The following is a 22,229-nucleotide window of genomic DNA, read 5'->3' as shown; positions in this document are numbered from 1 at the left end:
TATAAGGAGAGACTGGATAGGCTGCGGCTGTTTTCCCTGGAGCAAAGTAGGCTGAGGGGGTGACCTTACAGAGGTTTATAACATCATGAGGGTCATAGATAGGATGGATGGTCACAGTCTTTTTCCCAGGGTAGGGGAGTGTAAAACTCCCCTTCCCTGGGAATAGGTTTAAAGTGAGGAAGGAAAGATTTAAAGGGGACCCGAGGGGCAACTTTTTCACACAGAGACTGGTGGGTATGTGGAATGAGCTGCCAGAGGAAATGTTAGAGGCGGGTACACTTACAACATTTAAGAGACATTTGGATAGGAAACATGGATAGGAAAGGTTTAGAGGGATATGGGCCAAATGTGGGCAAATGGGGCTAGCTCAGGTAAGTAATTTGGTTGGCATGGACAAACTGGACTGAAGCTAGGTTCTGTGCTGTATAACTCTATGATTTATCTACCTTACTGTTCTTCAAGAACCCCAACATCTCCTCCTTCTTGATATCAACATGCCCTCAGATATCAACATACCCCTCCCTGATCTCCCTTATCCTCCAAGTCCTTCTTGGTGAATATAGGCGTGAAGTATTCGTTTAGTACCTTGCCTCCGTACTCCGCCTCCAAGCACGAGTTTCTTCCTTTATCCTTAAGTTGTCCTACCCTCTCCCTTGTTACTGTCTTATGTTTAATATATGCCTTAGCTAATAAAATGATGAGAGGCATAGATAGGGTAGACAGCCAGAATATCTTTCCCAGGGTAGGTATGTTGAATACTAGAGGACTTAGCTTTAAGGTGAGAGGGGGTAAGTTTAGATGTGCAGGGCAAGTTTTTTACACAGAGAGGGGTGGGTGCCTGGAGTAGGTTGCCAGAGGAGCTGGTGGTGGAGGCAGATACAACAGCAACATTTAAGAGGCTTTTAGATAGGCACACGAATATGCAGGAAATGGAGTGATATGGATCATGTGCAGGCAGAAGGGATTAATTTAATTTGGCATCATGGTTGGCACAGACATGGTGGGCCGAAGGGCCTGTTCCTGTGCTGTACTGTGTTCTATGTCAGTGCTGGTTCCATGTGAGAACAGTGTAGCTTGTCCCACTCCCTGCCCTCTCCTCACAATACTCTGCTTTCAGATACAGTACATCCAGCTCCCTGTTAAACACGACAGTGAAATCTGCTTCCATTCCTCAGCCTGAAATGCATTCCAGGCAAGAGTACACCGATTTTGGGGGGATCACAAGATCACAAGACAAAGGAGCAGAAGTAGGCCATTCGGCCCATCGAGTCTGCTACATGAGCTAAACTAAACTATTCCTATCTAGCCCCACTTTCCGGCCTTTTCCCCATATCCCTTGATACCTTGACTAATTAGATACCTATCAATCTCCTCCTTAAACACCCCCAATGATCGGGCCTCCACAGCTGTATGTGGCAAAGAATTCCAGAAATCCACTACCCTCTGGCTAAAGAAATATCTCCTCATTTCTGTTCTAAATGGGTACCTTCTAATTCTAAGACTGTGCCCTCTAGTCCTGGACATACCCACCAAGGGAAACAGCTCTGAGGGGGACCTTCTTCACCTCGAGAGCGGTGAGTACCTGGAATGCATTGCCGGAGAGAGTGGTGGAAACTGGTTCACTCACAACATTTAAGAAGAGTCTAGACGAGCACTTGAATCGCCTTGGCAAGGAAGCAGGAACTATGAGCCAAGTGTGGGAAGATAGGATTAATCCAATGGATGTCCACTGATCAGCATGGATGTGGTGGGCTGAATGGCCTGTCTCCATGCTGTATGACTCGGTGATTTCAACCCCTTGCTGGGTAAAATAGGTTTCTCAACATATCACTTCCATTTCATTTCATTCTGTGTCATCTAGTTCCTGACTCTTCCACCAATGGTAACAGCTTCTTTCTTGACTTTGTCTGTCCCCTTCATGATTTTACATCCCTCCATCAGATCCCCTCTCATCTTCCTCTGTTCCAGGGAGAACAGCCTCAGCTTCTCCAGTTCATCAGTAGAACTGGAGTCCCTCATCCCTGCAATCATTTTGATAAATCTCTTCTGTACCCTCTCCAAAACCTTCCCACTAACTACCTTTACCACATCAATCCTCTCTGCTACTTCTGTCAGGTTAGTGACACAACTCTGCCCAACACCATTCGAACCTGTTGGGCTTGCTGAAAGCACTGATCCCATCACTGAATACAACAGTCTCCATTGCATGCACAAAAAGCATCGCCCTTGCCTCACCTGGCAATGCCCTCGAACCCTTGCCTTGCCCCACAGCTTTCCGGTTTCCCTGACCCTACCTGCATCAGGCATTCACAAACCCCTCCTCCTGTGTGGTGTTTACATATGTGTAAAGAGATGAAAAACACATCAGTTCCAGTCGGTGAGGCAGGCCAGGTGTCAGCTGCCCTGACACCGGAGAAGTTCAAGGACAAAAGGCGGTAGAGGTGGGATCACCACGCTGCTGTTGTTAATTGGCAGCTTCGTTAAACACAGCTTTGTCAAAAAGCTTCTGTGAAAATGCTCAATGAAGCTCATAATCAACATTTCATGGAGAGGAAGGTTATGAAATTAAAAAGGTGCCATCAGTGGCGAGTGAAAGGCAGAGGGATTTGAGGGATTGGTGACATTTCCTTTGTAGGGAAGGTGTTAATCCCCTGAGAGGGGCAGAGTGGGGCCTCACCTTCTCACGTGTCACATTCAGTGAAAGCACTTGCTCTCTCACTGTGTTGGCTGTTCCACTGTGGAGGAGATAATTGTCCTTGAAAAGGTTAATTTCATCATGATGACGAGGTGGTTGGAAATACAAAGGCAGAGTTGGGTATAAAAGGGCTGTGAGCCGGAGCAGGGACCACCGAAGGAGAGAGCAGCACTCAGAGACACACTTCAGCGAGTGTAGGTAAGGTCGTTTCCTCCAACACTTACCGAGTGTAGCCAGGGTCAGGGACTGGCAGAGAGAGAATACTTTCAATTGGACTGTAAAATATTCACAGACTTGTCAAACATTTTCAATATTTATACTTAAAGGACAAGTAACTTCCAAAAACTCACCCATAGGAACTCCTCATCCTAGACCACAGGATTTTACACAAGGTCTTAGGGTAGATAGGGCAGGATAGGATGCATAAGGATTACTTGCCTTCATCGGTCGGGGAGTCTGGGAGGGAATGTGGACGGGTGGGTTAGTAAGTTGGCAGACGACACAAAGATTGGTGGTGTTGTGGACGGTGTCGAGGGCTGTTAAAGGATACAGCGGGACATAGATCAATTGTAGATATGGGAGGAGAAATGGCACATGGAGTTTAATCTGAGCAAGTGTGAGGTAAAATAAGATATCTTTATTAGTCACATGTACATCGAAACACACAGTGAAATGCATCTTTGCATAGAGTGTTCTGGGGGCAGCCCGCAAGTGTCACCACGCTTCTGGCGCCAACATAGCATGCCCACAACTTCCTAACCCGTACGTCTTTGGAATGTGGGAGGAAACCGGAGCACCCCGAGGAAACCCACGCAGACATGGGGAAAACGTGCAAACTCCTTACAGACAGCGGCAGGAATTGAACCCGGGTCACTGTGCTGTAATAGCGCACTTTGGGAGATCAAATGTGAAGGGACAATATACAGTTAATGGCAAGACCCTTAACAGTGGTGATGTACATAGGGATCTTGAGGTCCAAATCCACAGCTCCCTGAAACTGACACAGTAGATAGGGTGGCAAAGAAGGCATACAGCATGCTTACCTTTGTCGGTTGGGCTGTTGAGTATAAAAGTTGGGAGGTCACATTGTAGCTGTGTAAAACTTTGGTCAGGCAGCACTCGAAGCACTGTGTGCGGTTCTGGTCACCACACTACAGGAAGGATGTGAAGGCTTTGGAGAGAATGCAGAAGAGATTCAACAGGATGTTGCCAGGATTGGAGAGTATTATCTATGAGGACAGATTGGATAAAATTGGATTGTTTTCTCTGGAGTGATGGAGGCACCTGATAGAAGTATATAAAATTATGAGAGGCAGATAGGGTAGATAGGCAGAATCTTTTTCCCAGGGAGGAAATGTCAAATACTACAGGGCACAGCTTTAAGGTACATGGGATTAGGATAGTATAGCCATAACAGAAAAATAGTTGGGGAAGGGTCAGGACTGGTAACTCAGTGTTCCAGGGTACAGATGCCATAGACGGAATAGAGGCAGAGATGAGAGGAGGGGGAGCTGCATTTTTGATTAGAAGGAATATCACAGCAGTACTTTCAGAGGATATTCCTGGGGGATTGTCCAGTGAGGTTTTATGGGTAGAGCTGAGAAATAAGAAAGCAGTGATCACTTTGATGGGATTGTCCTACAGGCACCCCAATAGTCTGCGGTAATCAGAGGAACAAATATGTAGGGAGATCACAGATGGCTGTAGGAATAATAAGGTTGTAATAGCAGGTGATTTCAATTTCCCTCATATTGACTGGGACTCCCATAGTGCTCAGGGCTTGGATGGGGCAGAATTTATTCAATGTGTCCAGGAAAGTTTTCTCACACAGTGTGTAGAGGGCCCTACAAGAGATGGAGCAACACTGGGCGTCCTGTTGGGAAATGAGGCTGGGCAGCTGATTGAGGTGTCAGTGGGGGAGCATTTTGGGACTAGTGACCAGAATTATATTAGTTTTGAAATAATTATGGAAAAAGATAGGACTTGTCCACAAATTAAAATTCAAAATTGGGCAAGGCAAACTTTGAACGCAATAATAAACAAAAAGTGCTGGAGGAACTCAGCAGGTCAAGTAGCATCCATGGAGGGAAATAAACAGTCGACGTTTCAGGCCGAGACCCTTCATCAGGACTGGAAAGGAAGACGGCAGAAGCCAGAATAAGAAGGTCAGGGAGAAGTACACGCGGGTAGGGGATAGGTGAGCCCAGGTGATAGGCGAGTCCAGGTGAGAGGGGGGAGAGGTAAGAAACTGAGAGGTGATCAGTAGAAGAGGCAAAGGGTCGAAGAAGAAGGAATCCGGTAGAAGAGGGCAGTGGACCATGGAATGAAGGATGGAGGAGGGGAGAGGAGATGGGCAGGTCATCAAGCCGGGGGAAGGGAGCCACAGGAATAAGGGAAGATAAAGGAGTGGGGGGGGGGGAAGAAAAAGAAGGGGTAGGCTTGCCAGAAGTTGGAGAAATTGATGTTGAGGCCATCGGGTTGGAGACTCCCACAGCAGAATATGAGGTGTTGTTCCTCCAACCTGTGTCTGGCCTCAATGTGGCAGTAGAGGAGGCCATGGATAGACATGTCAGTATGAGTTCCTTTCCAGTTCTGATGAAGGGTCTCGGCCTGAAACGTCGACTGTTTATTTCCCTCCATGGATGCTGCTTGACCTGCTGAGTTCCTCTAGCACTTTGTGTGTATTGCTCCAGATTCCAGCATCTGCAGAACTTTTTGTGTCTCGGTTTTGCTGCTGCACTTTTGAATGCATGTGGCAGGAATTTTCAAAGGTTGATTGGAAGAGGCCGTCTGCAGGTAAAGGGATGCCTGGCAAGTGGGAGGCTTTTAAAAGTGAGGTGAGGAGGGTTCAAAGCCGGCATATTCCTGTCAGAGTGAAGGGCAAGATTAGGGATTAGGAAATCCTGGTTGACAAAAAAGGCATATGTCAGGGAAAGGCAAGCTGGGATCAATTGAGTCCCTTGAGGAGTATAAAGGATGCAGGAGTATACTGAAGAGGGAAATCAGGAGGGCACAAAGAGGACATGAGATGGCTCCTCAGGATCAGGTAAAGAAGAATCCCAAGAGATTCTATATTAAGAGCAAAAGATTAATTAGGGAAAAATATAGGTCCCCTTAAGGATCAATGTGGTCGTCTATGTGTCCAGCCACAAGAGATGGGCGAGATGTTAAAAGAATATTTCTCAGTATTTAGCATGGAGGAGGTTGTGGAGACTAAGGAGATAAGACAAATGAATAGTGATGTCTTGGAACATATCCACAATACAACGCAGGAGGTGCTGGTGGTTTTAAGGCATACTAGTGTGGATAAACCCCTGGGGCCTGACCAAGTGTATCCTGGGATGTTGTGGGAAGCTGGGGAAGAAATTGCTGGGACTTGGCAGAAAAGTTTACATCATCTTTAGCCACGAGTGATCTACCCTGAGGACATGAGGGTGGCTAAAATTGTGACCTTATTTAAGAAGGGCTGCACGGACAAGCCATGGAACCACAGGACAGTGAGCCTAACATCAGTGTTGGGAAAGTTACTGGAGAAGATTCTGAGGGACAGGAGCTACCTGCATTTGGAAAGGCAGAGACTGATAAGGGACAGTCAGCATGGGTTTGTGTCTGGAAAATTGTGTCCGACAAACTTGACTGAGTTTTTGAAGAGGATTTATGATCAAGGCATTTGATAAGGTACCCCATGCAAGGCTTATTGAGAAAGTAAGGAGGCATGGGATCCAAGGGGACATTGCATTGTGGATTCAGAACTGGCTGTCCCACAGAAGGCAAAGAGTGATTGTTGAAGGGTCATATTCTGAGTGGAGGTTGGTGACTAGTGGTGTACCTCAGGGATCTGTTCTGGGACCCTTACCCTTTGTGATTTTTATAAACGACCTGGATGAGGAAGTGGAGGGATGGGTTAGTAAGTTTGCGGATGACACAAAGGTTGGAGGTGTTGTGGATAGTGTGGAGGGCTGTCAGAGGTTACAGTGGGACATAGATAGGATGCAAAGCTGGGCTGAGAAGTGGCAGATGGAGTTCAACCGAGATAAGTGTGAAGTGGTTCATTTTGGTAGGTCAAATATGTTGGCGGAATATAGTATTAATGGTAGGACTCTTGGCAGTGTGGAGGATCAGAGGGATCTTGGGGTCCGAGTCCATAGGACACTCAAAGCGGCTGCGCAGATTGTCTCTGTGGTTAGGAAGGCATATGGTGTATTGTCCTTCATCAATCGGGGAATTGAACTTAGGAGCCGGGAGGTATTGTTGCAGCTATATAGGACCCTGGTCAGACCCCACTTGGAGTACTGTTCTGGTCACTGCACTACAGGAAGGATGTGGAAGCTATAGAAAGGCTGCAGAGGAGATTTACGAGGATGCTGCCTGGATTGCGGAGCATGCCTTATGAAAGCAGGTTGAGGGAACTCGAACCTTTTCTCCTTGGAGCGACGGAGGATGAGGGGGGACCTGATAGAGGTATATACAATGATGAGAGGCATTGATTGGGTAGATAGTCAGAGGCTTTTTCTTAGGGCTGAAATGGTGGCCACAAGAGGACATAGGTTTAAGGTGCTGGGGAGTAGGTATAGAGGAGATGTCAGGGGTAAGTTTTTTACTCAGAGAGTGGTGAGTGCCCGGAATGAGCTGCCGGCAACGGTGGTGGAGGCAGATACGATAGGGTCTTTCAAGAGACTTTTGGATAGGTACATGGAGCTGAGAAAAATAGGAGGGCTATAGGTCTCTAAGGTAGGGACATGTTCGGCACAACTTTGTGGGCCGAAGGGCCTGAATTGTGCTGTAAGTTTTCTATGTTTCTATGATGGCGGAGCAGTAGATATTGTCTACATGGACTTTATCAAGGTCCTGCACGGTAGGATAAACTGAAAGGTTATATTGCATGGGACCCAGGGTGAGCTAGCAAACTAGTACCAAATTGTCTTGGTGGTGGGAGTCAGAGTGTGATGATGGAGGCCTGTGGGCAGAGGTGTGCTGCAGGGGTCAGTGCAGGATCCACTCACATTTGTCATCTATATTAACGATTTGAATGAGAATGTAGTTAACACAGTAATTTTGCAGGTAACACAAATGGTGGTGTAATGGGCAGATTATCTAAAATCTAAAACCAGGATCTAGATGATCTGGGGAAGTGGGCCAAGGAATGGCAGATGAAATTTAACTCAAACAAATGTGAAGTGCTGCATTCTGGGAAGTTAAACTTGGGCAGGACTTACACAGTAAATGGTAGGACTCTGGAGAGTGTTGTAGAACAGAGGGATCGAGGGCCACAGGAGCATAGTTCCCTGAAAGTGGAGACGCAGGTAGACAGGGTGGTGAAAAAGGTGTTTGGCACACTTGCCTTCATCGGTCAAAGCATTGAGTACGAGGATTGGGACGTCATGTTACAGCTGTACTAGTCATTGGTGAGACCAAACCAGGAGAATAGTGTGCAATTCTAGTTGCCCAGCTATAGGAAGGATGTGATTAAACTGGAGAGGGTGCAGAAAAGATTCATGAGGATGTTACCAGGACTGGAGGGACTGAATTATAAGGAGAGACTGGATAGACTGGAACATTTTTCCCTGGAGTGTAGGAGGCTGAGGATGACCTTATAGAGGTTTATAAAATCACGAGGGGCATAGATAAGGTGGATGGTCACAGACTTTTTCCAAGGGTAGGGGAACTTAAAATTGGAGGGCACAGGTTTAAGGTGAGAGGGGAAAGACTCCCAAGTCCCTTTGCACCTCTGATTTCTGAATTCGCTCCCTGTTTAGAAAATAGTCGACGCCTTTATTCCTTCAACCAAAGTGCATGACTGTACACTTCCCTACGCTGTATCCATCTGCCACTTCTTTGCCCATTCTACCAACCTGTCCATGTCCTTCTGCAGACTCCCTGCTTCCTCAACACTACCTGCCCCCCACCGATCTTTGTATCATCCGCAAACTTGGCACAAAGCCCTCGATTCCATCATCCAGATCATTAACATATAATGTAAAAAGTAGCAGACCCAACACCAACCCCTGCAGAACACCACCAGTCACCAGCAGCCAACCAGAAAAGGCCTCCTTTATTCCCAGTCTTTGCCTTCTGCCAGTCAGCTAATCCTTCATCCGTGCTAGTACCTTTCCTATAATACCGTAGGCGCCTATCTTGTTTAGCAGCCTCATGTGCAACACCTTGTCAAAGGCCTTCTGAAAGTCCAAGTAAACAATATTCACTGACTCTCCTTTGTCTATCCTGCCTGCCACTTCCCCAAGGAATTCCATCACATTTGTCTGGCAACATCTTCCTTTAAGGAAACCATGCTGAATCTGGCCCATTTTATCATGTGCTTCCAAGTACCCTGAAACCTCATCCTTAATGATGGATGCTAACATCTTACCAACCACTGAATTCAGGCTAACTTCCTGTGAGGGAGGGTGATTAACATCAATGGGGATACAGTCCGTGACATGGCACTGGGGGAGAGAGGTTACTGAGGGACGGTGTGAGGGAGCTGGGTTAACGTCAGTGGGGATACAGTCAGTGACATGGCACTGGGGGAGAGAGGTTACTGAGGGACGGTGTGAGGGAGCTGGGTTAACATCAGTGGGGATACAGTCAGTGACACGGCACTGGGGGAGAGAGGTTACTGAGGGACGGTGTGAGGGAGCTGGGTTAACGTCAGTGGGGATACAGTCAGTGACACAGCACTGGGGGAGAGAGGTTACTGAGGGACAGTGTGAGGGAGCTGGGTTAACGTCAGTGGGGATACAGTCAGTGACACAGGGCGCTGGGGGAGAGGGGTCACTGAGGGACGGTGTGAGGGAGCTGGGTTAACGTCAGTGGGGATACAGTCAGTGACACGGCACTGGGGGAGAGAGGTTACTGAGGGACAGTGTGAGGGAGCTGGGTTAACGTCAGTGGGGATACAGTCAGTGACACAGGGTGCTGGGGGAGAGAGGTTACTGAGGGATGGTGTGAGGGAGCTGGGTTAACGTCAGTGGGGATACATTCAGTGACACAGGGCGCTGGGGGAGAGGGGTTACTGAGGGACGGTGTGAGGGAGCTGGGCTAACATCAGTGGGGATACAGTCAGTAACACAGGGCGCTGGGGGAGAGGGGTTACTGACTGTTGGTTTCTCTTTCATTGGCTGCAGACACGACTGATCCTGACACCTGGTAATGATGTGGCAGTTGCTACAGAGAGGGGTGCTGCTTGTTCTCGTTTCACTGTGGGCTGTAACCTCTGGCCAGCTGCAGGATTGCTGGGGACATCGCAAGTGCTTCGAACTGTCGTCAGTGCCAAAACTGATGGTAAGTTCCAGCCAAGGCAAAGCCTCTCTTAATGAAGGATAGAGACAGAGGACATGGTGTTTCCTCTCACACTGCCTTCATCGAACGGGGCATTGAGTACAAGAGTTGGGACGTCATGTTACAGCTGTACAGGACATTGGTGAGATCACACCTGGAATATCGTGTGCAGTTCTGGTTGCTATACTATAGGAAGGGTGTGATTAAGCTCGAGTGGGTGCAGAAAAGATTCACAAGGATATTGCTGGGACTGGAGTGATTAAGTTATAAGGAGAGACTGGATAGACTGGGGCTTATTCCCTGGAGTGAAAGAGGCCAAGGAGTGACATTATAGAGGTTTATAAAATCATGAGGGCCACAGATAAAATGAATGGTCGCAGTCTTTTTCCCAGGGTAGGGGAGTCTAAAACTAGAGGGCAGAGGTTTAAGGTGAGAGGAGAAAGATTTAAAGGGGACCTGAGGGGCAAATGTTTCACACAGGAAATGGTAGAGGTGGGTACAACTATGAGTCACTGATTTGAGTCATAGCACAGAAACAGGCCCTTCGATCCACTGTATCCATGCCAACCATCAAGTACCCTATATACTCATGCTATTCTGCAGCATTTGGATTGTAGCTTTCTCTGCCTTGGCAAAACCTCAGGCAGATGCTTCTTAAATGTTCTGAGAGTCTCTGCCTCCACCACCTCCACAGGTAACGTGTTTCAAATTCCAACCACCCTCTGGGTGAAAAAATTCTCCTAAGATCCATTATAAACCTTCTGACCCTTACCTTAAACCTATGCCTTCTAGTTTTATACATGTCTGCTATGGGGAGAGCTTTCTCACTACCTAGACACAAGAGACTGCAGATACTGAAATCTGGAGCAAAAAAATACAAACTGCTGGAGAAGCTCAGTGGGTCAAGCAACATCTGTGGAGGCAGAGGGTCAAGACCCTGCATCAGGATATTGCTATGTACACTATCTATGCCCATCAACTTTCCATATCTCAGTCAGGTCCTCCCTCAGTCTCTGCTGTCCCTGCTCATAATGGAAACACTCCATCCTAGACAACATCCTGGTCAATCTCCTCTGTACTCTCTCCAGTGCAGTCACCTCGTTCCTATGGTGTGGTGACCAGAACTGCACACAGTACTCCAGCTGTGACCCAACCAACATTGCATAAAGTTGTACCAAAACTCTCTGCTCTTATATTTTGTGCCCCAGCTAATGAAGACAAGTATCCCATCTGCCTTCTTCAGCACCTGATCTACTTGTGCTGCCACGTTTTGTGGTCCATGGGCTAGTACACCAAGGTCCCTCTGTCACTTAATACTCCTTCAAGTCAAGAACACAAGAAATTATGAGAAAGCCTGCCCCACCATTCAATATGATCGTAGCTGATCTGCCCGAGGCCTCAACTCTTCTGCCAGTTCCCCATCGGCCTCAAACCCCTGACCTTTCAAAAACGTATCTACCTCCACCTTAAATATTTCTCAAAATCTAGCTGTTGTGTGTGTCTGCTCTAATTAGCCTTCCCAAAGCACATCATCTCTCATTTACCAGGATTGTTCCATTTCCACCAGGATTTTTCCATTTGCAATTGCTCTGCCCATCTTACCAACTAATGGCTATTGGCAAGAACTTATGACTATCCTGCTTGCTATCAAAACACAGGCAATTTTTGTGTCGTCTATGAACTTACTCATCACACCTCCAAGGTTCATGTTCACCGTGCCTCACCATTTCAGAGATGTTGTCTTTGTTCCACACACTCTCCCCTGCCTTTGCTGCAACTTCATGTTCACTTGTTTTCTCATGTTCTCAGTTCTGATGAAGGGTCTCTGATCTGACCTGTTAACTCTGGTTCTCTCTCCACAGATGCTGCCTTACCTGCTGAGTTTTTCCAGTAATTTCTGTTTTTATTTCAGATTTCCACCATCTGCAGTTGTGTAATTTTCCTTTATTTTTAGACTGTGACCCTGGTTCTAAACAACCAAATCAGGGCACATCCCTGAATCCACTCAGCAAAACTCATAGGGATCACATTCATTTCATTGAGATCACCTCTCGTTCCTCTAAACCCAAGAGTATTGTCCCAAGTTGATCAGCAAAAATTTGCAGATGCAGGAAATCTGACATAAAAATGTAAACTGATGGAAATAGTATCAGTGGGAAGAGAAGCAGAATTAATGAAGCATCAGAAGTGTGAAAGGTTAGAAATCAAAGATGTTTGAAGCTGTAGAGAAGGATGGTGTGTGAAGATATCAAAGAGATCATCTGTGATAAGGTGGAGACTGAGAGGCTGAATGAATCAGATAGTGGTGATGCTGGCTGATCCTCTGGGAGGAGGTATGAATGCAGGGAGATGAGTGAGGATAAGATAAGATCTGATCTTTATTAGTCACATGTACATCGAAACACACAGTGAAATGCATCTTTTGCGTAGTGATTTTGGGGGGCAGCCCACAAGTGTCACCACGCTTCTGGCGCCAACATAGCCTGACTGAGGAGAGTGAAAACCATGCTGGAACCGTGAGATACAGAACACTGTAGATGCTTGAAATCACTATCAGAAGGATGTGATTGTGCTAGAGAGGGTGCAGAAGATACTCACTGGGATGTCGGCACAAGAGACTGCAAAAAATAAACTGCTGGAAGAACAGCGGGTCAAGCAGCTGTGGAGGCAAAGGAATAGTTGACATTTCATTTGCCCATCATCCCTCCCTTATCTGGTTCCAACTATCACCTACCAGCCTCTGTCTCTACCCTCCCCCCTCCCCTCCCCAACCTGGCTCCATATGTGCATCAACACCCTCATCATCTGGGTCCACCTATCACCTACCAGAAACTGTCCCTACAACACCTGCCCCACCTGGCTTCATCTGCCCTTCATCCCCCTCATCATCTGGGTCCACCTGCCATCCATCAGCCTGTCTCACACCTTCCCTCACTTATATATACTGGCTATCTTTCCTCTACACTCTCATTCCTGATTCAACCTCTTGACTCGAAATGTTGACTATCCCTTTGCCTCCATAAATGCTGCCTGACTCACTTGAGCTCCTCCAGCAGTTTATCTTTCAACAAGATGTTGCCTGGATTGGAGACCTTTAGTAATGGGGAGAGATTGGATAGGCTGGGCTTGTTTAGTTGCCTCACAGGTGGATAGGGTAGTTAAGAAAGCTTATGGGATGTTAGCTTTCATAAGTCGTGGGATCAAGTTTAAGAGCTGCGAGGTAATGATGCAGCTCTACAAAACTCTGGTTAGACCACACAGCGTACTGTGTCCAGTTCTGGTCGCCTCATTATAGGAAGGATGTGGAGGCGTCGGAAAGGGTGCAGAGGAGATTTACCAGGATGCTGCCTGGATTAGAGAGTATGGATTATGAGGAGAGACTAAAGGAGCTAGGGCTTTACTCATTGGAGAGAAGGAGGATGAGGGGAGACATGATAGAGGTATACAAGATATTGAGAGGAATAGATAGAGTGGACAGCCAGCACCTCTTTCCCAGGGCACCAATGCTCAATACAAGAGGACATGGCTTTAAGGTAATGGGTGGGAAGTTCAAGGGAGATGTCAGAGGGAGGTTTTTCACCCAGAGAGTGGTTGGTGCATGGAATGAGCTGCCTGGGGTGGTGGTGGAGGCTGATACGTTGGTCAAGTTCAAGAGATTGTTAGATAAGCATATGGAGGAATTTAAGATAGAGGGATATGTGGGAGGAAGGGGTTAGATAGTCTTAGGTGTGGTTTGAAGGTCAGCACAACTTGGTGGGCCGAAGGGCCTGTATTGTGCTGTATTATTCTATGGTTCTATGGTTTTTCCTGGAGCCAAGGAGGCTGAGGGGTGACCTGACAAGGGAATTATATGATTACAAAAGCCATAGATAGGATCGATGGTCAGAATCTTTTTCCCATGTTAGGGGTATCAAAAACAAGAGAACATAGGTTTAGGGTGAGAGGTAGGAGTTTTAAAGGGATCTGAGGGTTAAGTTTTTTCACACAGAGAGTGGTTGAAATCTGGAATATGCTGCCAGAGGAAGTGATGGAGGTAGATACAATTCCTATGTTTAAGAGGCATTTCGACAGGCACTTGAATAGGCAAGAGAAGGATATGAACCTAATAGACTGGAGTGTAAGAGGAGCAGTTGGATAAACTTGGATTATTTCATTTGGACTGTTGGAGGCTGAGGGGTGACTTCTTAAAAGTATACAAAATAATGAGAGGGGTAGATGGAATAGAGGTATAGCCAGAATCTTTCTCCCAGGGTGGAAATGTCAAATACTAGAGTCCAGAGATTTAAAGTGAGAGGGGGAAAGTTTATTTACAAGGCAAGTTATTTTTACAAAAAGAGTGGTAGGTATCTGAAATGCACTGCTGAGGAAGTGATGGAAGCCAAAGCAATGTTTAAGTGGAATTTAGGCAGACACATGAGCAGGCAGGGATTGGAGGGAGACAGACCACCTGCAGGTAGATGGGATTAGTTAGATTGGCATCGTAGTCAGTGTCAACAAGGTGAGCCATGAAGTCTTTTCCTATGCTGTATTGTCCTATGTTCAACATTCTATGTTCTAATGTGGGCAAAAAGGATTCATGTAGGTGGGCAAAAAGGCTAGCATGGACATGGCGGGCCAAAAGGCCTGCTTCTGTGCAGTACAATTCTATGACTAAAGGAGAATGTTGTAAATACCCAGCGGGTCAGGCAGCATCCGTGGAGAGAGAAACTGAGTTATGCTACTGATTGACCTTTCATTGGAAGTGATCAAAAGAAAGACTGGTTATCTGAAAGTGTCGAATTCAGTATTGAGTTTTGAGGGAAGCAACATGCCCAGCTGGAAGATGAGGTCACAGAGTCATACAGCATGGAAACAGACCCTTCAGCCCAACTGGTCCACGCTGACCAAGATTCCCATCTAAGCTAGTCCCATTTGCCTGCATTTGGCCCATATCCCTCCAAACCTTTCCTATCCATGGACCTGTCCAGGTACCTTTTAAATGTTGTTAATGTACCTGCCTCAACCACTTCCTCTAGCAGCTCATTCCATATACTGACCACCATCTGGGTGAAAAAGTTGACCCTCAGGGTCCTATTAAATCTCTCCCCTTTCATCTTAAAACTATGCCCTCTAGTTCTTGATTTCCCAACCCTGGAAAAAAAGACTTGATCGTGTTGACGCATTGACCGTATCTATGCCCCTGATTTTATACACCTCTGCAAGATCACCCTTCATTCTCCTATGCTCCATGTCAAAGTCCCAAACTGCTCAACCTCTCTTTATAATTCAGTCTCTCAAGTCCCAGCAACATCCTTGTAAATCTCCGCTGCACTCTTTCCAGCTTAATGACATCTTTCCTACAGCAGGGTGACCAAAACGGAACACAATATTCCAAATGCAGCCTCACCAACATCTTGTACAACTGCAACAAAACATCCCAACTTCTATACTCAGTGCCCTGACAGATGAAGGCCAGCATGCCAAAAGCCTTTTTCACCACCCTGTCTACCTGCAATGCCACTTTCAGGGAACCACGTATTTGTACTCCTAGATCCCTCCATTCTACAACACTTCCCCAGAGTCTGACTGTTCACTGTGAAAGTCCTACCCTCATTTGTCTTCCCAAAATGCAAGATCTCGCACTTATCTGAATTAAACTCCATTTGCCATTCCTCAGCCCACATATCTAGCTGATCAAGATTGTGGTTACAGACGGAGCATAGGTGTTACCTGTCTGCATCTCCCCGTTGCCGGTCACTTCAACTCCCCCTCCCACTCCATCACTGATATGTCAGTCCTCGGCCTCCTCCACTGCTGTGAGGTTCAAATGTAAAGTGGAAGAACAATGGCTCATTTTTCGTCTTGGGATCTTACAACCTAATGGGATGAACATCAAAATCTCCCACTTTAAGTAAATCAGCCCTCCTCCCCCACCGTGCCTCTTCTTTTCCTCCCTTTCTGCCTGTTTCTCTCTGTTCTCTGCGCCTTTTTCCTTTTCTCTCTCCTTTTTCTCTCCTCCCTTCCCCCCATGTCATCTGTCTCCATACTTTTGACCCATCCCCTGGTGGATCTGCTCTCCCCTCTTCCCTACACCTGCCTATCACCACCCTGTGCCCACCCCCTCCCCTCTCTTGTCCACCTATCACGGCTCTGCTTTTCCCCCCTATATAATGGGCTTTCCCTTTTCTGATTTTCAGTCCTGAAGAAGGGTCATATGACCAGAAATGTTGGCTGTCTGCTTTTCTCCACGGATGCTGCCTGACCTGCTGAGTTCCTCCAGCATCTTATTGTTTTTCATCTAGATTCCAGTCCTTTTTTCTCTTATATTCCTGCATTCCCTACACTCATCCAGGGATTCGCTTAATCCCAGCTGCCTGTACCATGCCTCCTTCTTTTCCTGACTAGAGCTTCAAAATCCCTCATCATCCAGGTTCCCTACTCCTGTTAGGCTTCTCCTTCACTCTAACAGGATCATGCAGACCTTGAGCTCTCGCGATCTCACTTTTAGAAGCCCCACACTTGCCAGAAGTCCCTTTGCCCGCAAACAGCCTTCTTCAATTAACCTTCATGTCCAATACCATCAAAATTTTCCTTGCCCCAATTTAGAACTTTAACTTGTGGACCAATTCGGTCCGGTTCCATAATAGAACTGTGGTCATTGGTCCCAAAGTGCTCCCCACTGTCACCTCAGTCACTTGTCCTGCCCCATTTCCCAACAGTAGGTCAAGCTTTGCCCTCTCCCTGGTAGGCCTTCTATATATTGCCTGAGGAAAGGTTTTTGCAGTTTCAGCAGCCAGAGCAGCAGAGGGGAGAGGCCAGCAGCTTTTTTTGAAAAAGTTGTTTCTGATTGGCTAAGTGTGTGGCAACTCAGCCCATAAAAGGCAGGTAGGGTAAAGCAGAGTGGCATTTTGGAGCAGCCATTGTGTGAGTGGGCCAGTGTAAGAGTGGGGAGCTGGGGCTTTGGCTCAAGAGGCATATGTGTGAAGAGGTGGAGGCTAAGGTGAGGTTCTGTTAATTTCTCTTTCTTTCTTAATTATTGCCCAGGTGGAGCAGTGGGAATGACACCCAGGGCAGTGGTGTGCTCCTCTTGTATGATGTGGGAAGTCAGGGAGACATCTGTGAGAAGTGTTACAGTCTTACAGGCCGTGTTAGGGAACTGGAGCTGGATGACCTTCAGATCATTTGGGAGGGGTTGATAGACAGAAGTTACAGTGAAGCAGGGGGCAGGCAGCTGGGTGACCGTCAGGAGAGAGAAAGAGAATAGGCAGTCAATGCAGGGTACCCCTGTGGCTGTTCCCCTCAATAAAAAGTATATTGTTTTAGATACTGTTGGGAGGGATGACCTACCAGGGGAAAGCAACAGCGGTCAGGTCGTGGGTACTGAGCCTGGTTCTTTGGCTCAGAGGGAAGTGAGGAGAAGAGGCAAGCGGTAGTGATAGGGAATTCATTGGTTGGAGGAGCAGACAGGAGGTTCTGTGAACGAGAATGAGACTCTTGGATGGTTGCCTCCCAGGTGCCAGGGTCAGAGATGTCTTGGATCAAGTATTCTTAAGGGGGAGGGTGAGCAGCCAGAGGTCGTGGTACACGTTGGTACCAATGACATAGGCAGGAAAAGTGGATGTCCTGCAAAGTGAATTCAGGGAGTTAGGTGCCAAGTTAAAAGACAGGACCTCCAGGGTGGTGATCTCAGGATTGCTACCCGTGCCACGTGCTAAGTGAGGCAAGAAGTAGGAAGACAGTGCGGTTTAACACGTGGCTAAGGCGATGGTGCGGGGGGAGGGCTTCAGATTTTTAGATCATTGGGCTCTCTTCCAGGGCAGGTGGGATCTGTACAAACGGGACAGTTTGCACCTGAACTGAAGGGGGACCAATATCATTGCGGGAAGGTTTGCTAGTGCCGCTTGAGGGGGGGAGTGGGTTTAAACTAGAGTTGCAGGGGGGTGGGACCAGAGTGTCAGGGCAGCAAGTGGAGGGGCTGTGGGGAAAGTAGATGTTAAGACTACAGGCAAAGGTGGAAACTGAAAGGTTGAGCGTGGTGGGACTGATGTTCTGAGTTGCATCTATTTCAATACAATGAGTATTGCAGATAAGGCAGGTGAATTTAGAGGGTGGATCTATACGTGGAATTATGATGTTGTAGCCATTAGTGAAACTTGGTTGCAGGAGGGGCAGGACTGGCAGCTTTAGGGAAAGGGGGAGGGGTGGCATTACTCATCACGGCAGTGCTCAGAGAGGACATACTGTAGGGCTTGACTACTGTGGCAATATAGGTGGAACTAAAAAAAGGGGTTACCATGTTAATAGGACTGTATTATAGACCTCCAAATAGTCAGCGGGAGTTAGAGGGGAGATTTTTAGAGAGATAGCAGGCAGTTACAGGAAATATAAAGTTGTGATAGTAGGTGATTTTTAACTTTCCACATATTGACTGGGACTCCCATATTGGGGCAGACAGGATAGTGTAGTGGTCAGCGTAACACTACTACAGAGCTAGCGACCCAGGTTCAATTCTGGCCACTGTCTGTCAGGAGTTTGTACATCCTCCCTGTGTCTGGTGGGTTTCCTCCGGGTGCACCGGTTTCCTCCCACATTCCAAAGACGTACGGGTTAGGATGTTGTGGGCATGCTATGTTGGCGCCAGACGTGTGGTGACACTTGCAGGCTGCCCCCAGAACACTCTACGCAAAAGATGCTTTCACTGAACATGTGACTAATAAAGATTTCTTATCTTATCAGATAAGTGTGAGGTGATGCGCTGGGACTTGAGGACCTGAGTTACAGGGATAGGTTGAATAGGTTAGGACTTTATTTCCTGGAGTGCAGGAGAATGAGGGGAGATCTTATAGAGGTATACAAAATTACGAGGAGTATAGATAGGGTGAATGCATGCAGGCTTTTTTCCCACAGGTTGGGTGAGCCTAGAACTAGAGGTCATAGGTTTAGGGTGAAAGGTGAAATATTTAAGGGGAATCTGAGGGAAAACTTCTTCACTCAGAGGGTGGTGCGAGTGTGGAATGAGCTGTCAGTGGAAGTGGTGGATGTGGGTTCAATTGTAACGTTTAAGAGAAGTTTGGATAGGTACATGGGTGAGGGAGGTATGGAGGGCTATGGTTCGGGTGCAGGTAGATGGGACTAGGTAGAAAACCAGGCCAGCATGGACTAGATCAGCTGAAGGGCCTGTGCTGTAGTGTTCTATGACTCTATCCCAGTCCCACGTAGATATCCATGCCGAGTTCATGACCTTACACTGAAAGGGACTAGTTTGAATGGGAGTGGGATGGTGAATTAGTGGCAGGCAGGCAGACATCTGGGTTATTCCTACAGACTGAACAAGGCGATCAATCATTCTGTGTTTGGTTTCTCTGAGATAGACCATGCCATGAGCACCAGATGCAGCACACTAGACTGGAAGGAGTGCCATTGAATCATTGCTTCATCTGGCCCAATCTGCTTTATCCTTCTTGATGTGACAACCCAGTGACCAAGCTGTGAACCTTTGCTGCATTCTCTATGTAACAAACATATCCTTCCTTAGGTTGGGAGATCAGACCTGTTTATGATATTCTAGGTATGTTCTCACCAGGTCTCTATATAATTTGTGTGAGATATCTATTTTCCTGCATTCAAATTCTCTTGCAGTGGAGGCCAACACACCATATGCCCACCTAATTGTTTGCTGAGGTTGTGACAGGCATTACAGAGGTCAATGTTACCTTTCTTTTCACTTCACTGCAGGAATGTATTGAAACCTGCAAAGCAGACCAGACTCTGGAATCCCCAATCTATGCTGGCAACAGCCAGCTGCAGCCAATTGAAGAAAACATCAGGAATTATGTCATGGGTCACTTCCGCTGGAACAAGTTTGGAAAGAAAAGAGCCAACAGCACAGGGTTATCAGGCAGCAAGCAAGAGAGTGAAAGAGTCAGGGCTCTGTTGGTCCAGCTCCCTGCCCCAGAGTCTCAAGCCCCTGAGATGGAAAGTGAGGACATGGGCACCCAGTTTCCTAGGCAGAATGATAAGAGGTCCTACTCAATGGAACATTTCCGCTGGGGTAAACCAATGGGCAGGAAGAGGAGGCCCATTAAGGTCTCCCCAAGTAACTTTGAAAATGAGTCAGTGGAGAACATGGGTCCAGAACTCAAGCGTGAAGAATCTGCAGACTTTGACTACCCGGCAGAGACATCAGAAGTGGGCGATATGGATATGGAAGGAGCTGCCAAGAAAGATGGGAAGATTTACAAAATGACCCACTTCAGATGGGGCAGGGGTCCAAAGGGCAGTGGTCAAGGCTGGGGTCCTAACCACATGTACACCCAACCTCTGCAGTTCAGCAACCTGGAAGACATGCTCCAGGAAAGCATGGAGAGTGGCCTGCCTGAGGAAGAGGTGAAGAAAGATGGGGAGAATTACAAATTTGGACACTTCCGGTGGAGTGCCCCACTCAAGGACAAGCGCTACGGAGGCTTCATGAAGTCCTGGGATGAGAGGGGCCAGAAGCCTCTACTGACTCTCTTTAGGAATGTCATCATCAAGGATGGTCGTGAGGCTAAAGCTCAGAACCAATAGATGGATAAAGCTGAATAAGAAAGCTAGGTGTAAGAGATAGGAGCTGCCAACAATCTATTAGAGCAATTGATAAGAAGCACATCTTTCAGTTAGAACCTGTCCCAGGCAGCTTTACTGCTCGGTAATGGTTCAATCAATAAAGGAGATAGAGTTGTACATGGAGGCTTCAATGAGTCATTTGCCCAGGCCTGTGCTGTACAAAGATAATTTCCTACTTATTGAGCTGTACAATATGTAAATGAATTCTGAAAAATAAACTTTTTTTTGCAAATGGTAACAGTCTTGGCAGTGTCTGCTTATCTCCATTGGTTCATGACCGTGGTGTGAAATGTGAAAACACAAGAAAATAGAGGCAGAATAGGCCACTTGGCCCCTTAGTCCCACTCCTCCATTCAACATGCTTGTGGCTGATCTGCACCAGGTCTCAAATCCTCTTCTGTGCCAGTTCCCCATTGCCCTCAATTCCTTCACTTATTGTCTTCCCCCACAAACTTAAATCACAGACCAAAGCTAATGTCCAATCCCCAGCAGATACTCAGCAAGTCTATTTTAAGAGAATCCACATTTTGTTCATCTCCCTCCCACTGCGAAACATGCTCACCGATTCGTGTTTAGCCTGCTCACCGAGCTGTGTCCAGCCTGCTCACCGAGCTGTGTCCAGCCTGCTCACCGATCTGCAGAACAGTACAGCACAGGAACAGGACCTTTGGCCCACGATGTTGTGCCAAACTAACTAAACTAGTATTTAAGCACCTCAGTAAACTAGTCCCTTCTGACTACACAATGTCCATATCTCTCCATTTTCTGCAAATTCATGTGCCAATCTAAGAGCCTCTCAAATGCCTCAATCGTCCTTGCCTCCATCACCAACCCTGGCAGCCCATTTCAGGCACCCACCACTGTTTGTGTAAAAACTTGCCCCGCACATCTCCTTTGAACTTACCCCCTTTTGACCTTAAATGCATGCCCTCCGGCATTAGTCATTTCGACCCTGGGTAAAAGATACCGCTGTCTACTCTATCTATGCCTCTCATAATCTTATAAACCTCTATCAGGTCTCCTTTCACCCTCCGACACTCCAGAGAAGACAACCCAAATTTGTCCAACATCTCCTTATAGCTCATAGTCTCTAATCCAGGCAGCATCCTGGTAAACCTCTTCTGCACCCTCTCCAAAGCCCCCACATCCTTAATAATGGGGTGACCAGAATTGAATGCAATACTCTAGATGCAGCCTAACCAGAGTTTGATAAAGCTGCAACATAACTTCCTGGCTCTTGAATGCAATGCCTCAATAAAGGCAAGCATGCCATACGCCTTCTTTACCACTTTATCTACCTGTGCAGCCACTTTCAGGGAGGACTTGGACCCCAAGATCCCTCTGTACATCAACACAGTTATAGGAGCCCTGCCATTTAACTGTGCACTGTCCCTTTACATTCGATCTTCCAAAGTGCAACACCTCACACCTAGAGTCATAGAGTTATACAGCATGGAAACAGGCCCTTCGGCCCAACTGGTCCATGCCGACTAAGATGCCCCATCTAAGCTAGTCCCATTTGCCAGCATTTGGCCCATGACCTTCTAAACCTTTCTAATCCATGCACCTATCCAACTTACATTTAAAAATTGTTAATGTACCTGCCTCAACCACTTCCTCTGGCAGCTCATTCCACATAGATGCCACCCTTTGTGTTAAAAAAAAGTTGCCC

General features: G+C 47.1%; 1 protein-coding gene across 2 annotated transcripts; it reads left to right on the top strand.

Moving 5' to 3' along the window:
• Positions 1 to 2,863: 2,863 nt before the first annotated feature.
• On the top strand, positions 2,864 to 20,784 carry pomca (proopiomelanocortin a). Of its 2 annotated transcripts, none has more exons than XM_052012736.1 (3): positions 2,864 to 2,893; positions 9,820 to 9,976; positions 19,688 to 20,784. In XM_052012736.1, exons 2-3 carry the CDS (start codon positions 9,845 to 9,847, stop codon positions 20,516 to 20,518), a joined length of 963 nt encoding a protein of 320 aa, XP_051868696.1. In that variant the 5' UTR covers positions 2,864 to 2,893; positions 9,820 to 9,844; the 3' UTR covers positions 20,519 to 20,784. The 2 variants fall into 2 exon arrangements, with proteins under 2 accessions (XP_051868696.1, XP_051868697.1); XM_052012737.1 differs by having other exon boundaries at positions 2,867 to 2,889.
• The last annotated feature ends 1,445 nt before the right edge of the window (positions 20,785 to 22,229 follow it).

Source organism: Pristis pectinata, chromosome 3 (assembly GCF_009764475.1).
Source record: "Pristis pectinata isolate sPriPec2 chromosome 3, sPriPec2.1.pri, whole genome shotgun sequence".
In the NCBI taxonomy this organism is placed as follows: Eukaryota; Metazoa; Chordata; class Chondrichthyes; order Rhinopristiformes; family Pristidae; genus Pristis; species Pristis pectinata.
The sequence above is the reverse complement of the archived record's forward strand: the minus strand, read 5'-3'. Positions and strand labels throughout refer to the sequence as shown.

Coding starts and splice junctions, on each gene's coding strand:
- pomca (XM_052012736.1), top strand. CDS start 9,845: ATGATGTGGCAGTTGCTACAGAGAGGGGTGCTGCTTGTTCTCGTTTCA. Junction 9,977..19,687: donor CGTCAGTGCCAAAACTGATG/GTAAGTTCCAGC, acceptor ACTTCACTGCAG/GAATGTATTGAAACCTGCAA.